A 17,839-nucleotide genomic window follows, 5' to 3' on the forward strand; every position below is an offset into this window, starting at 1 on the left:
GCTTTTTCCCCATGACAGAGAAACATTAATGTGGATCATTTACGGGGCCACCTAATTTATTATCTTCCCAAAAAATAAAAAATTGACAATTGTCTTACATAAGACTTTTGTTATAATGCATATAAGCACGGTACAACTGGTACTTGCAATCCCTTGAAAAAATGGCAAACTCAGACTAGATGCTGTGATATTTCACTTAATGAAAGATGCAGGAATTGTTATCTCAGGGCCAGGAATACGTTGGGCACCCCAGACAGAATTTTGTCAACCTTCACCTCACAATAGATACTTTCAGATCTCACAGCTACTGCTGTTTTATTTCTATTTTCTTGCTTTTCCACCAAGTTTCCATATGACTTGCCTACACTGTAACTTTTTGTTGTTTTAAATTAAAATTGTATGATTCCTTTCAGGCAGCAGTCTTAAAATCTTTTCCAGTATTATTGACCTTTTCTTTAATATGTGTTTCTCATATCTACTTTTCATTCTTTTTACTTGTTCACTTGATAGCAAAAAAAAGTAACACTTTCCGTCACAGGTCAAGCCGTTCAAGTAGGTGCTATTGGGGAAAATGTATTCATTCACTACATGACAGATGTAAAAATCAAATTTAACATTTAGAACACTTTGTCGAGAGACAAGTTAGGTAAGGCTGTCATATAAACTATATGCTTTTCTAACAGGGATTGAAATACATAACACATTTGTCTGAAGAGACAAAGGAATTTCAATTTTAGTCAAGTTTATGAATGAAACACTCTCGTAGGATGCAGCAGACACCAACCTTGTGTGTCGTGCTGTTCTCAATGTTTACTGCCCCTGAAAAACAGCTTTCGATCCATATGAAAATTGGTATAAAAGAGCTCCAGGGGCTGTACCAATTGGCAACTGAGCTCCCATTTAAATCAAGCCTCAGTCCTCCCCTCTGTGCCTCCCTCCACTCCCCATGTCATCAAGCCACCACACTATCATGCAGGGGGGAGAACTGGGGCTTGATTCAAATAATGGTATGCTTGGTATGAGATGTATGAGAATTACAGTTTACTGACCCCAGTTTAAAATGTACAGAAGTGGTTGACAGACCCCATTTAAAGTAATGTTTTACTTCTTAGAGTACCTGTAATATTAAATTAATGCAAGCCTACCGCACAGTGTAAGGAACTCGGAGATTACAGTGTCCATGTTGATAATAAGAAACAATGTTTCTTAAGGAGCACAGTACAAAAATTATTCCATTGTATTAGTCACCCATTTTTTGTCGTCATTCTCTAGTTAGGCTTCATTCACATCTACAATTCGGAGATCCATCACACTGTTCTGGTATTGCCGAATCCTCTATTTCACCGCCGGATCTCCAGCTAGCATTTGCGAATGATCAGGCAGCTGGATCTCTGAGCGAAATGTGAAAGAATCCTTATGGTTAGTGATGAACGAAGTTATAAAAAATTAGATTTGGCTTCACCAAATTTCACATAGAAATTTGATTCATTATGAATTACTTTGTCATGAATCGCATTCCATTGTATATAGTGAGCGCAATGACAAGTAACGGCAATCGCGCTGCCCCTAGTCATTGAACCTCTCAGATGCCGAGTTCATCGCTGATTGTGGTATGTGACATTAAAATTGAGGCCTTTCAGGGGTTAATCAGGGTTAAAAAAAATACATACTCTCCTTATCCATTTGTTCATGGAGAGGCTATCGCGGCCAAGTTGATTGAAGACACCGCTCAAAATCTTGCGTGGTGACGTGATGATGTTATCACGCTGGCCGGGTGCGGTGACGTCATCACTGATGACATCACTGCGCCCCCGGCAAACACATTAACCGGGTGACATCATACGTTACCGTCCACAAGATTTTGCTAGGTTTCTTCAATCAAAATGGCTGCAACAGCCTCTCCTTAAGCAAATGGATATGCAAATATGTTTTTTGTTTTGTTTTTTTTACTGCCGCTCCAGGAAAAATGTATTAATTACCACAAAACGTGAGGAAATTTGGCTTCAAGGCAAATCAAATTTTTCTTGAAATTTGGATCAAAGTCAATTTGACTTTAATTCGCTCATCTCTACTTATGGTCTATGAATTGGGGCAGGCTCCATATATGACTGATACATGATACTTATTTAAATTTGTCATTTTAACTTTTTTACTTTCTTTTATATGTTCCCAAAAGAAACTTTGAGAGACTTGATTATTTTAGTGATTTATGTTACATTGCATACATTGTATTTCCCTTTCACTGGAGCTGCCCAGCCACAGGACAAAACTACCCTGACAAGTAACAACTGTCAGAATCACAGCTGATCAGTTAGACCAATGGAGGCAGAGTCAATGTGATCACAATGGCAGTAATGGTAAGATAACATTGGTGACTTTCTTTTACTACCAGCCTGCCTACCCAGGGGTGCACAAGTTTATGATAACCATATAAAGACACTCAAGATGTGCAAATTTCCTAAAAATTTGTTTCAGTCCAATTAGCCTAAGATATTAATTTGGGTGCAGAAAAATTCTACACAAATCAAAAATGCTATATCTCTCTCAATCTACCAAATAAGAATAAAAAAAAAAAATTGGGTCAAATCTCAATTTTACTGTATCAATATGCTCATCTCTAAATGACATGCATTAGAGGCTTAAAATACCATTAGTTTTCCATACAGCCCCATTACACTGTCCAATATTTGGGCAGAAAGAGCAGTGAGGGTCAATGAACTCTTCCATTGGTGATTCTTTGCACCAGTCTATTATACCGGCAAAGTGAATGTAGTAGAAATGATTGCTACCATATCCGTTCCTCCCTTATTCAGTTCTTATTATTGGCAGCACATTTCTGATTACACACAGACATGTAATGCCGATAATCATGTATCTTTCATCCTGATGAAAGATGCAAAGCACCTCCCAAAAAGGCATTCTCTCGTTTATCGGCTGCTCGATTATATGTGACAATTATCAGAAATGAGTGTTCCTATGAACGCTTGTTCGCGATAATTGACCCAAATAGGGCCCATAGTTGACTTTCCTAGAGTGAACTCAGTCATAAACTGAATAAAGGCTCTCTTTGATTGACTACCTCTTTGGTTGGATTCTTTTCCCCAGTTTATTTGCCTGTAAAATATATATATATATATATATATATATATATATATACACACTCACCTAAAGAATTATTAGAAACATGTTCTATTTCTCATTAATGCGATTATCTAGTCAACCAATCACATGGCAGTTGCTTCAATGCATGCAGGGTTGTGGTCCTGGTCAAGACAATCTCCTGAACTCCAAACTGAATGTCAGAATGGGAAAGAAAGGTGATTTAAGCAATTTTGAGCGTGGCGTGGTTGTTGGTGCCATATGGGCCGGTCTGAGTATTTCACAATCTGCTCAGTTACTGGGATTTTCACGCACAACCATTTCTAGGGTTTACAAAGAATGGTGTGAAAAGGGAAAAACATCCAGTATGCGGCAGTCCTGTGGGCGAAAATGCCTTGTTGATGCTAGAGGTCAGAGGAGAATGGGCCGACTGATTCAAGCTGATAGAAGAGCAACGTTGACTGAAATAACCACTCATTACAACCGAGGTATGCAGCAAAGCATTTGTGAAGCCATAACACACACAACCTTGAGGCGGATGGGCTACAACAGCAGAAGACCCCACCGGGTACCACTCATCTCCACTACAAATGGAAAAAGAGGCTACAATTTGCACAAGCTCACCAAAATTGGACTGTTGAAGACTGAAAAAATGTTGCCTGGTCTGATGAGTCTCGATGTCTGTTGAGACATTCAAATGGTAGAGTCCGAATTTGGCATGAACAGAATGAGAACATGTATCCATCATGCCTTGATCCTCTGATGGCTAATTTCAGCAGGATAATGCACCATGTCACAAAGCTCGAATCATTTCAAATTGGTTTCTTGAACATGACAATGAGTTCACTGTACTAAAATGGCCCCCACAGTCACCAGATCTCAACCCAATAGAGCATCTTTGGGATATGGTGGAACGGGAGCTGAGTGCCCTAGATGTGCATCCCTCAAATCTCCATCAACTGCAAGATGCTATCCTATCAATATGGGCCAACATTTCTACAGAATGCATTCAGCACCTTGTTGAATCAATGCCACGTAGAATTAAGGCAGTTCTGAAGGCAAAAGAGGGTCCAACACCGTATTAGTATGGTGTTCCCAATAATTCTTTAGGTGGGTGTATATATATATATATATATATATATAGACAATCAATGCTGAAGAGAGCACATGCGCGATAATGAAGCATGCACACCAGTTTAAGAGAAATCAAGTACTCGATAGTTGACAAAGTCCAAGGGCGAAAAAGTGGTCCATGCTGGTTCTTCTCAGCAGGATCAGGACATACAGCAGCAGCAGGTAATTGGTAATGGTGTAGTATTACGCCTACACATAGCTCTGCCAAAATAATTAGGATCAGGACAGACAGCAGCAGCAGGTAAATGGTAAAGTGTAGAATGAGGCCTACACATATGTCGGCCAAACTCAGCAGGAACAGATAGCAGCAGGTTCTTTGTTTGTAGCAGGAATGTGTTCCCAGGAATGGGCCCCCACCAGACTGGGGTAACAACAAAAAGCTCGAATCATTTCAAATTGGTTTCTTGAACATGACAAGGAGTTCACTGTACTAAAATGGCCCCAACAGTCACCAGATCTCAACCCAATAGAGCATCTTTGGGATATGGTGGAACGGGAGCTGAGTGCCCTGGATGTGCATCCCTCAAATATCCATCAACTGCAAGATGCTATCCTATCAATATGAGCTAACATTTCTAAAGAATGCTATCAGCACCTTGTTGAATCAATGCCACGTAGAATTTAGGCAATTCTGAAGGCAAAAGGGGGTCAAACACCGTATTAGTATGGTGTTCCTAATAATTCTTTAGGTGAGTGTATATATATATATATATATATATATATTTCAAACAGTTATGTTTAGCTATACATACTTCACAGTAACTTAGACGTACGTAGTAAAAAAAGTTGGGCACCTCCAATGGGTAAAGACATAGTAATAAATTCCTTGGTCATGATGTGAGTGATGGACGGCAATACTTAGCAAACATAATGTATAGTGAGAACTCAGCAGCTATAATTACATTATCTGATGTAGCACATTATGGCTTTCAAAAAGTGACATCTAAAATCCACAAACTGCTTCCCATGAGTTGTCCACATTAATCACCAGTGTCATCAGCTTCACAGTACAAGAATTATTTATTCAAATTAAATCCCACTTCCCAAATATAATTTGTCCCGCATCCTACATCTTGCATTGCAATGTAACTATGATATATCATTTTTATGTGTATTTGTCTTTCCCTTAATGCAAAAAAAACCTTTATGAACCAGTTCATTTTATTGTCTAATTTCCTGCATTTATGCTTTTATAGTTTACTATTAATGCGTTACAGTATACGCTGCCATAACATTTCCTCTTATTTCTCAGGAAGACAGGAAGACTGATGAATTAGTAATGCACATTGGTGGCAGTAATACTCATAGAACATACGGTTTTATACAATATTTTAATTTATATCATCCATCTGAAAGTTTCCTTTCCTGTAAGAAAGTTGTGAGAAGTTTTACTCATATGATTCCGGTCGGCATGCCTGCTTCAGCAATACACCGTGTTTATTCTCGCCAGTTATATTAAATTCCCAACATCACAGGCAGGATATTAAATTCTCTTCCTTCTCACTACTTTCCCATTTTTTTCTATAATTCTATAAACCAACCCACTGACACTGAGAGTTATGAATCTCATAGATAATGAAGTCATTACCTCTTGCAGAATCCTCTTCATTTTGAGCAGTAATGTCTTTACAGATGTACAGTCTTGCATCATCAATCTAAAAGGCAATGATTCCAAGCCAGTGCAATCTTCCTGTGCATAGGGCCATTCCACAGATGGGCTGCTGGGCACTTGGCAGACACGAGGGCACTTAGTATCATCTGGATCGCTGTCTTTTGGCAAATGTAGAAACAGGTTTCTGAAATAAATGGACAAATTATTACAAACACTATTCATACTTGAATACCTAGAAATAAGAAATATAAACCTGTACCCAATGGATGAGATTTTTCAATAGTGGCATAAAATGCATACATGGGGAAAATGGCAGAACCGCTTAAAGATGAGGCCCATTTCTATATTAGAATTTTTGTTTTTTCCTCACTACATTCCAAGAATTATATATATTTTTTCCCCCATTCACATAGATATATGAGGGTTTATTTTTTGCAGGAAAAGTATCATTTTTTAATGGCACCATTTAATTTACCATGTCTTGTACTGGAAAACAGGAAAAAAATATCTGGGATGAAATTTTAAAAAAAAAAACAATTACACCAAAACATTTTAGGTTTTGATTTTACAATGTTCACTGTGCGCAAAAATGATATGATGTCCTTATTCTGTGGGTCAATATGATTATGGTGATACCAGACTGGTAGAGTTTAACCACTTCCCATCTGGGCCATTTGCCCCCTTCCTGACCAGACCTAATTTTGCTAAACTGACATATCTCACTTCATGTAGTAATAACTTTGGAACGCCTTTATTTATCCAAGTCATTCAGAGATTGTTTTCTCGTGACACATTGTACTTCATGATAGTCATAAATTTGAGTCAAAATATTTCACCTTTATTTATGAAAACATCCCAAATTTACCCAAAAATTTGAAAAATTCGCAATTTTCTAAATTTCAATTTCTCTGCTTTTAAAACAGAAAGTGATACCTCATCAAATATTTATTATTTAACATTCCCCATATGTCTACTTTATGTTGGCATCATTTTGGAAATGTCATTTTTTTTTTTTTTAGGACGTTAGAAGGCTTAGAAGTTTAGAAGAAATTCTTCAAATTTTTAAGAAAATTGCCAAAACCCACTTTATAAGGACCAGTTCAGGTCTGAAGTCACTTTGTGGGGCCTACATAGTGGATACCCCCATAAATGACCCCATTGTAGAAACTACACCCCTCAAGTTACTCAAAACTGATTTTACAAACTTTGTTAACCCTTTATGCGTTCCACAAGAATTAAAGGAAAATGGAGATCAAATTTTTAAATTTCACTTTTTGGGCAGATTTTCCATTTTAATCCAATTTTTTCTTTAACACATCGATGGTTAACAGCCAAACAAAACTCAATATTTATTACCCAGATTCTGCGGTTTACAGAAACACCCCACATGTGGTCATAAACTGCTGTATGGGCACACGGCAGGGCGCAGAAGAAAAGGAACTCCACATGGTTTTTAGATGCCATGTCCCATTTGAAGCCCCCTGATGCACCCTTACAGTAGAAACTCCCAAGAAGTGACCCCATTTTGGAAATAAGGGGATAAGGTGCCAGTTTTATTAGTACTATTTTTGGGTACATATGATTTTTTGATCATTCATTATAACACTTTATTGGGCAAGGTGACCAAAAAATTGGTTGTTTTAGCACAGTTTCTATTTATTTATTTTTACAGCGTTTACCTGAGGGGTTCAGTCAAGTGACATTTTTATAGAGCAGATTGTTACGGACGTGTCGATACCTAATATGTATACTTTTTCTCATTTATTAAAGTTTTACACAATAATAGCATTTTTTAAACAAAAAAATTATGTTTTAATGTGTCCATGTTCTGATAGCTATAGTTTTTTTATTTTTTGAGAGATTTTCTTATGTAGGGGCTCATTTTTTGCGGGATGAGGTGACGGTTTTATTGGTACCATTTTGTGGGACATACGCATTTTTGATCACTTGGTGTTGCACCTTTTGTGATGCAAGGTGACAAAAATTGCTTGTTTTGACACAGTTTTTTTTGTTTGTTTTTTACGGTGTTCACCCGAGGGGTTAGCTCATGTGATATTTTTATAGAGCTGTTTTTTACGGACGTGGCAATACCAAATATGTCTATTTTATTTTATTTTTTCTATTTTTAATTTTTTTTTTATTCCTTGCTTGGGGACCTTTTTTTTTTTACATGTGAAACTTTTTTTTATTTTTATTTTTTCAACCCTTTATTTTTTTTTATTTCATTTTACACTTTTCGTCCCCCATATGGTCATACAAGACCTCTTTCACTGTTGATTTCTCCTGTAACTGGGGCTGACATAGTAGCCCCAGTTACAGAAGAAATGCACCCCCCAGAGAGGCTGTACAGCGTGATTCTGCGCTGTACAGCCTCAGAGCAGGGCTGATCGAGGTCTCTGTAAGACCTCACACAGCTCCTGCACTCTCCGGTCCCGGCGGTCACATGACCGCCGGGCCAGAACAGGAAGCGCACAGCGCTTCCTGCTCTGCAGACACAGCGCTCGGTGAGCGCTGTGTCTGCAGCGATCCGGAAGGCAGGGACACCTGGGAACTGTCCCTGCCTTATCTCTGGGTTGCCCTGCTGTCACTGACAGCGGGCAACCCGATCAGCAGCTGCACGATTAGCTTGCAGCTGCTATTTCTGAAAGGACGTTTTAAAACGTGCTTTCAGAAATAGAGGTCCACCCATAGGACGTTTATATCCTATGGGCGGACTTAAAGCGGTTAAATTTTTGCTTCATTTTAGAGCTATATGAGGAATTGTTTTTTTTTTGAAATTAGGGTTACGTACGTAATTTGGGGTACGTACGACTTTTTGATCACTGTTATTTAAAAAAAAATCGGGGGAGAATGTGACCCAAAATCCTGTGTTTTTATTTATTTTACTGTTACGGAAATCAATGTGAAGGACAATATTTTTTATATTTCAATAGTTCAGACATTTCCGTACTCGGCGATACCTGTTTTATATTTCTTATTATTTGTTTACTTTATATGTAAAATTGGAAAAGGCAGGAGATTTATTTATTTTTTTATGCAAAAACATTTAGCCCCCTTAGAGAGCCAGAACCTATGATCTTCTGATCTCTTGTCCCATAGACCATTATAGAGTACTATTGTGGTTTATGAGATTCTGACATGCTGTTTGCTAGAGCCATGCTTCATGGCAGTTAACCTAAGGACATTCAGAAGACCCAGGTGCCACGGACGTTCATACGACAGGTAGCAGGAGATCAGTGAGACTGGCAACATGTGGTTTGATCTGACATGTTCTTCATTTGGATAAAATGATGTCTGTGTTGTTTCTGGTGCTTGCCACACCTTCTTTCCCCAGGTGTGGCTATTATGGTCATTTAACCTTCTCTATTTATTGTTGTTTCTCCCACTATGCTACGCGTATTTATGTTGAAGTTGTGGATAGCTGGTGTGTGGATCTCGGTTGAGTTCCTGGTGCTGCCATAGCCACTTGTAGTTAAGTTTTTTCTTTCCCTTTTGTATTTTGTTTGAGTTATTTTGTGTGTTGCTTTTCCTTGTGATTTGTATTAAGGCCTGAGGGAGACAACCTGTTCGTCCTTCCATTTGGAGGAACAGGTTGTCTCAGTCCTGACATTAGTACCAGGATCCTATAGGGTGAATTAGGACACTAGGTATTCCTCTGGGGTCTGTTCATACTGGTAGTTAGTCAGGACTTTGATTAGGGTTTTACTAGGATGTGTCTATCTCCTTTCCCTAGTTTCCAGGCCTTATTCCCTCACCCTTTTCCCTCCTATGTTCTGTGTGGTGTTTCCCTTCTACACCCGAACGTGACACCAAGACTGTCATGGTAACAATTTGGACCCCAGCAATTTTATTGTGGGGGTTCTGATCTGAGGGATCTATTGAACGTGATAGCTGGCAGTTTAAATCGCTGGGTTTGGTGTCATGACCGACCCTGGTCATTGCAGCTGCATACCGGCTGCATTATACAGCTAGCACACACTATGTACGGAGTGGGCTCAGCATAGCAGTCTGCTTCACACAACCCCTTACACATAATGACATACATGAATTTTAAAATTGGAGCATTAAGTGTTGCAGTAAAGATGACCAAGAGTCATATGTAGTCTCAAGACCTTCTGTGGCTGCCTAACATAATATAAAATATATTAATGGGGTTGTGCCATAAATTACTTTTCATCACCATTACTCAGGCTTCCATTCCTCTTTGGATTCTTTAATTTTCAAATTTGCCTCATTTAAAGTTTTCTCTCATCCTACTTCCTAGCTTGTTATGTATCTGCTGTCCCATATCATGCCTTAGAGCAGTGAGTGTGTCCTCAGGACATGTGACACTAACCACTCCTTTTGTTCTTACTAATGATGCTTGTGTGTTCTACATTACAAGGCTCCAATGTAGGACTTAATCTACAACAACTGGAAACTGCATTGGCACATGGTACAATGATGGGCTAATAGCTTCAGAATAAAGTTTTGATAAATTGTGGTATTTGGGGAAAGTGATATAACAGGATATATCTGTTGGGTGGAATATGTTTATATTAGTGGCACAATAGCTTTAACTATATGCGTATAAAAATATTGCCTCAACATCAATATTAAAAAAACACATCAAAACTGTGTTTTATAACAGACATTTTTATTATTATTATTATTATTATTATTATTATTATTATTATTATTATTATTATAATAATTTGTTGCTATATACACCACTGGTTCCCAAGCTGTGTCTTTCTATTGCTTTCGAGCTGTACCAAAGGTCTTTGTTGATCATAAATAATATCTTACGATCACATTCTTTATAATGCAGTGTTAGCTATATTTCTACTACAATGTATATATTGTTATTTGTCTACGCTCACTAAACGCCAATTTTCTTGAAAATTCACGCTGCACACTCTGCCTAAAGTAATTTACATAATTGCCACCACGGTGAGACAGTCTGTCTTTTCTGAAAGACTGAGCTGAAAGGATATCTCCCAACATAAAACGGCAATAGAAGACGTATGATCTGGACATAAATGGAACACAAGTGGGTTTAAGTGGTACCATGAAAAAGCCACATTAGGCTGCAATCCAATAGAAAAACAACTAATGCAATTGGAAAAATGAACATTTGTTTACCCCATAAAGGGCCCATGGAAGAAGACAGTGCGCTGCCTGCTGTTACTGAAGTGCATACTTGCATGCCACAATTTTTTTTAACAAAAGCCCCAACATAACGAAGATTACAGAGGACAAAGCAGTGACTGAGAATGAACAACAGATGCAGGCTGTGTTGTCATATTGGTTTATTTCTGCTGCTTATGACAATTTTCCCATCTATAAACCATTCCACAATGCTGGCAAAAGCAAGCACTGCAGAGTTGAGGCACATAATATGCTAAATACATTCATGGCTAAATCACAGCTTGATTACTTCATTATATCTAAATAATATCCCAGTCAAATCACTTTAGATCGCAATGTATTCGTTATTACAAATCATATTCTTTCTCAAATTGTTTTAATGACTAAGTATTGCACTTGTCAGTGTAGTTTAGACTTTAAGTCTTAAGTCATCAGCTCATAAAACTAAGGGTACATTCACACGACCTTATGTGTTTTGCAGTCCGCAAAATGAGGATCCTCAAAACACGGATACTGGCCGTGTGCGTTCCGCATTTTATGGAACGGAACATCCTCCTCCATGATAGTAATGACTATTCTTGTCCATAATGGTGGACAAGAATAGGACATGCTCTCTCATTTTTGCGGGGCTGCAAAACGGAAGTATGGAATATGGACACCACACGATGTGCGGTCCGCATGTTTTTCGGCCCCATTGAAATGAATGGGTCCGCATCAGATCCACAAAACTGCGGAACAGATGCGGACCAATAAATACAGTTGTGTGAATGTACCCAAGAGATAATATCATATGTATATGTGTATGTTTATTGGGCTATGCATGGTATAACACACTTTTTTTGGACTTCCTACCAGTCATTTCATTGAAGAACACTATCTTCACAAGTAGTGACGAGTGAAGTTTTTAAAAATTTAATTTGGTAGCTGGGATGAATTTCATCAATAAATTCAATTTGTTACGAATTGCTTTGTCATAATTCGCTGTATGGGCACACGCAATGCTGAGGAACGTAGATTATGCTGCTCCCATCATTTAAACCCTCAAATGCCACGTTCTGCTCTGATCGCAGCATCGGAGACTTACTATCAGTCGCTCAGAGGGTTATTCCGGGGATTAAAAAATATATAAAATTAAATATATATATATATATATATATATATATATACTCACCTCATCCACTTGATCACAGAGAGGCCATTCACTCCTGGTCTTGATTGAAGGAAACCTGCCAAAGGACCTGTGGCGAGTGTAATGTCACCATGTGATTACGCTGGCCGTGTGCAGTGACATCATGTGTTTACTTTTCTTTTTAGTACCGCTAGGGGACTTAAACATGTGATCATATGATCACATACGATAGACTGCAATAGAATACTATTGCTGTTCATGGGACTTTTGCAGGCTTCCTTTTGCAGATAGGCATGTTTAATGGGCAGTTTCATACAACAGTACTGGGATTCTTAACAAGTTCCCAGACTGCCATAGCAACCAGTCCAACAGTTTCACCTTTCTGGTGCCGATAGGAGGACAGAAGGAGCCCCTTTACTTTTTGTTTTTGTCTCTATAATGGTAAATTCAGAACAGGTCTTCATTCTAAATACAAATGTGATAAAATTACACATGTAAAATATTCTGAGCTTTATACACCTCCATTGTATGGATGGGTGTATGTTCTTGTTATTAAAGTATACTACGACCATACATTGAGTATAACTTTGCTTTGGAAATGTTAATTACAGTTGAGTAAGGAAGCAGTGAATACTAATCAGCTAATTTCCATACTTTAACACAACCTCATTAAGGAAGATAACACCTAATGTTTAGATCCAGAGACTACACTAGTCATTGTATTAAATGATTCCATCCCTGCCCAAATCAATCAAAGAGTAAATTACCTCGGGTCAAGGGAAATACAAGGGTAAGATTGCAGTTAAGCTACACCCAGAAAATAAGACAGACCTAATTATTTCCAGTGAATGCATATGTTCTTTTGCATGCAGGCAGTTCATTAACTTTCACTACCAGGTTATAAAACCGTTTTCCAATTGATAAAATTACGTTTCCTAATACATTTTTTGCTCTATTTTCAAAAACTATTCATATCTTCTGCATGTTCCATCTACAATAATGGGCTTCATGCACAATTGCTAGACAGTTGTCATAATAACCAATGAGATCACACCTACCATTTTCTATCTTGCATTCAGTTTAGACATTTTGAATAAATTTGAGACCTTTTTTGCACTTGGTAAAATGGCATATTTCAAGAACATTGAAGCATTTTATCGTTCTTTCTCTTGATTAGGTAAGTGGCCAATGCGATAAATTGCTGCTAACATGCAGAAAGTTAATGCTCCCTCCCAAAGTTTTACATTACCAAAATTATAATAAGAACTTTGAAGTACATACCATTTGACCATTGTGAGGCATACCACATGTGCCACATCTTCAGCTGCATAAAAATTCAGTAGTTATGGTGCCCATGTCACACACTGTAGACAAAACAAGGACAGAGCGCATCTATTGAGCATGCCTCATAGATGCTTAATAGATCATTTAAAACCTGGCTGAAGAACTGTGACCAAACACTGGTGGTCAATGAATGCTATTCTGAATGGTCCTCATTTATAAGTGGGCTACACCAAAAGATCAGTGCTGGGTCTCCAATTATTTAAGTTATTTATTAATGATATTGAGGATGGGATTAATAGCACCATTTCTATTTTTGCAGAAGACACTAAGCTAGAACTGTACAGTCTATGGAAGATGTCCATAAACTACAAGCTGACTTTAACACTCTGAGTGATTGGTTATCAACTTGGCAAAAGAGGTTCAATGTGGACAAATGTAAAGTTATGCATCTGAGGACAAATAATTTCCATGCATCATATGTTCTAGGAGTAACACTGAGGGAGACCATTGAAGAGAAGGATTTGGGTGTGCATGCAGATCATAGACTGAATAACGTCATGCAAGGTCAATCAATGGCTTCTAAGGCCAGTAGAATATTGTCTTGTATTAAAAGAGGCATGGACAGTTATGTAATATTACCACTCTACAAAGAGAGAGCTCAGTATGCTACTCTGTATTTCTCGACAATATATGCATTGTCTGGGGATACTCTTTCTCATTATGGAGAGAGCCTTTGTAAGCAGAGTATGAATAAGGCTTCTTCACCAAAATAAATGTGAATCTGTAGAACAGTCTACCTCAGAAGGTGGTAATAGCAGTAACAGTTTCAAAAAAGGCTTAGTTGAGATCTCAGAATTAAATTGCATTGATGCTTATAACTAATGAAAATAATACAAATAAAATGTATAGAAGTCTGCTTCCTACTCCCCTTCCATAAATTCCCTTCCCAACCCATCCTTCAGTGGAACTTGATGGACATATATTAGTGTTGGACGAGCATGCTCGGCCAAACACCATTTTGACTCGAGCATTGCGATGCTCGGCACATCGCAATGTTTGGCCGAACACCGCGTGTGCTCTGGACGGCCATACAGATGTACTGTGGGGGGCCAGAGAGAGGCGTCTCCCTTGCCCGTCTCCCTTGCCCGGTGCAGGCGGTGCATCACATTATTGGGGGGCACTATGGGGGCTTCTATTTGGGGCCCCTATATACTGGCACATTATTGGGGTGCACTATGGAGAAGGGGGAAAGCACTATGGGGGGCCCCTATATACTGACACATTATGGGGGGCACTATAGAGAAGGGGGAAGGAGCACTATGGAGGCATCTAATGAGGGGCCTATATACTGGCACATTATGGGGGAGTAACTATGGAGAAGGGGGTGGAGCACTATCGGCGCATCTACTGGTGGTTCTATATACTGGCTCATTATGGGGGGTCACTATGGAAAAGGGGGTGAAGGATCACAATGGGGGTATCTACTGGGGGCACCCTGGCACAGTTATTTTTGGGGGGCATTATGGTTATACTATTAGTGTCAGGAGCACCATTTGCTGGGTGCAGTTATTTTTTTGAGCATTGTATTCCAATAATTATTGAAGGAGGTGCTATCTGTGTGTAACTAGTATTTTCAGGGGTTTATCTGTTTCTACAGTATAGTTTTGGGGAGCACAGCTTCTCAGTATTGGGGGTGCATGATGGGATGTTGAGAAGATGGAAGGAAAAGTAGGAAACTAAGATGTCTGTCTGTCAAACTCTGCAGAGATGAGAGATGGTTAAAAGAAATCATCATGGTGGTCTGGTCTGAATGGAGAAGATGAAGAAAGAGAATATCTACATAATCTACAGGAGACGTCACTGAATGTAAGAGGTATGTGCACTGTATTAGGCTGCCTTTATATATGCGTTAGTGATTCTGGCTAGCTGTTCCAGCTGAGAACTGCCTACCAGAATTTACTGCATCCAGCACTGCTGGATGCAGACAGGATGCCCGGCAGTCCCATTAACTATAATTAAATATAATTAACCCGGCAGTGCCATTAACTATAATTAAAGAGAAATTTTGTACCAAGTGTAGGTGATGTGGGTGGCTCAATATGTGGGTGGTGCTGTGTGTGGCTTGAGGGTGGGCAGGGACACAGGGGCCCCATAATCTCCTATTGCCCAGGTGCCCCATGAGTTGTTAGTCCGCCCCTGGTTATACGCATTTTGTCCAACACCGAATACTTGTTGTGCACACTTCTCAACCCCTGCTACAAAGAGAACTTCTCATCTCTCATTCCTGTGGTGTAGAGGACTAGCAAAATGGGGCAATACCAGAAGGTCCTTGTGGAAAAATTGCTCCAAAAATTTCCATCTGGCAATGTTGGAGGCAGAGTATGTGGTTCCTTGGGCAACCAAGGAGGGGAGATGAGGGGAACACACAGCAGTTCCAACAGAGGCAGGGCAACACTCTCGAAGGTCTGGGACAGTTTCATGACACTCTGCCAGCACCCTCACCCTGATGTGCGGCCTAGTGTCACAAAGAGGAAAACGTTTTGGAAGATGGTGAAGAAGTACGTAGCAGACCGTGTCAGCGTCCTCAGTGATTCCTCTGTGCCTTCCAACTATTAGGTGTCCAAGCTGGACACGTGGCACGAACTGGCGCTCTATGCCATGGAGGTGCTGGCCTGCCCTGCCGCTAGCGTTTTGTCAGATCAGGTATTTAGTGCTGCTGGGGGCATAATAATGATAAGCGCATCCGCCTGTCAACTAAAAATGCTGACAGGTTGACTCTTATCAAAATGAACAAGGCCTGGATTGCCTCTGACTTCTCTACTCCACCAGAGGAAAGCGGCTGAACATAAAGGCACTTTAAATGTGGCTTTTATGGTGTATTGAATACACTTTATTCCCATGCACCCCTTCTTACCACAAAAAAGGGTACATGGTTCAATCTTCCTTTTCTCTTCCTCCTCCTCCATCATATCAACATGTTTATTAGGTTGCCCTCACTCCTAGTGTTTTAGAGGGTCAGCTTAGCAGCAGACCCTCACCCCTAATGTTTTAGAGGGTCACCAGCAGGCCCTCGCCTATAATGTTCTAGATGGTCAGATCAGCAGCAGGCCTTCTCCCCTAATGTTTTAGATGGTCAGATCTGCAGCAGGCACTTGCCACTAATGTTTTAGAGGGTCAGCTAAGCAGCATACCCTCACCCCTACTGTTTTAGATGGTCAGATCAGCAGCAGGCCCTTGCCCCTAATGTTTTAGAGGGTCAGCTAATCAGCAGACCCTCACTTCTAATGTTTTAGATAGTCAGGTCAGCAGCAGGCCCTTTCCCCTAATGTTTTAGAGGGTCAGGTCACCAGCAGGCACTCGCCCCTAATGTTTTAGAGGGTCACCAGCAGGCCCTTGCTCCTAATGTTTTAGAGGGTCAGCTCAGCAGCAGACCCTCTCCCTTAATGTTTTAGATGGTTAGATCAGCAGCAGGCCCTCGCCCCTAATGTTTTAGAGGGTCAGCTCAGCAGCAGACCCTCACCGCTAATGTTTTAGATGGTCAGATCAGCTGCAGGCCCTCGCCTCTAATATTTTAGAGGGTCACCAGCAGGCCCTTGCTCCTAATGTTTTTGAGGATCACCAGCAGGCCATCAATCATACATTTTTCAAGGGTGTTTATGATGCCCTCCTAAAGTGATATACAGGTTGTATTGGAGTGCCTCTTCCTTGTAATTTTTGGCAGAATGTTTCCTAACAATTTTTCCTCTAAAGCCGATTTTATCTTCGGTTTTGTGCGTATTATTGTCAGTCTGTAAAAGTGGTGTACTACTCGGATAACATAGTTCCCAGCAGCAACATGGGAGTCCAAGATGCATCCAGACATCCTCCCTATGCTGTCCCCTCTTCAGAGCAGGGGGTGCCTGGTTTAATGCTCTGGTTCTCCCATTGACTTCCATTGTGCTCTGGTGCTCTTTAGAGCACCCGAGCATCCCAAAGTGTTCTACTCGAGCACCAGAGCACCCAAGCACTTTGGTGCTCGATCAACACTATCATATATCTTTTTTCAACTATACTGTGTAACTTTGTCTCGGGATCATGGCCAAAGTCATCAAAGTTACAAATGGTACACTAAATGTGAACAGGAAAACAGGAGACAATTGACAAATCAAATTGACAGGAAGTCTTTGAGCCAAACTAATACACTGTGTTATGCATAGTACAGGGATTGAGATGGTGATGCATGACATAAGGATTTTAATTACACCAAAGAAAGAATATTTATGCCATTCTCCAGCCCCCTCAGATTTTCTGCGTGACACAAGGCTGTACTTTGCCTGAGTGTTGCTTTAAGATGCTGAATATTTTTAGTTACCCAATGTTATTAATCACTTTTGTTTTCTATCTTCTTAAAGGAAACGTAGAAACAAAGAATGATTTATGTGGTAGGGAAAAGGTCCCTTTACATGGGACGA

The 17,839-nt window shown here is 39.7% G+C and overlaps 1 protein-coding gene across 2 annotated transcripts in view; it reads right to left on the minus strand.

Annotated features, from left to right (window-relative positions):
- Positions 1–17,839, minus strand: part of CCSER1 (coiled-coil serine rich protein 1) — a 1,109,040-nt gene that overhangs the window by 447,213 nt on the left and 643,988 nt on the right. For both annotated transcript variants that reach the window (XM_044302736.1, XM_044302745.1), the window contains exon 6: positions 5,822–6,029. In XM_044302736.1, coding sequence (XP_044158671.1) covers positions 5,822–6,029 — 208 coding nt within the window. The remainder of the gene's footprint in view (positions 1–5,821; positions 6,030–17,839) is intronic.

This window comes from Bufo gargarizans, chromosome 1, assembly GCF_014858855.1.
Source record: "Bufo gargarizans isolate SCDJY-AF-19 chromosome 1, ASM1485885v1, whole genome shotgun sequence".
Lineage (NCBI taxonomy): Eukaryota > Metazoa > Chordata > Amphibia > Anura > Bufonidae > Bufo > Bufo gargarizans.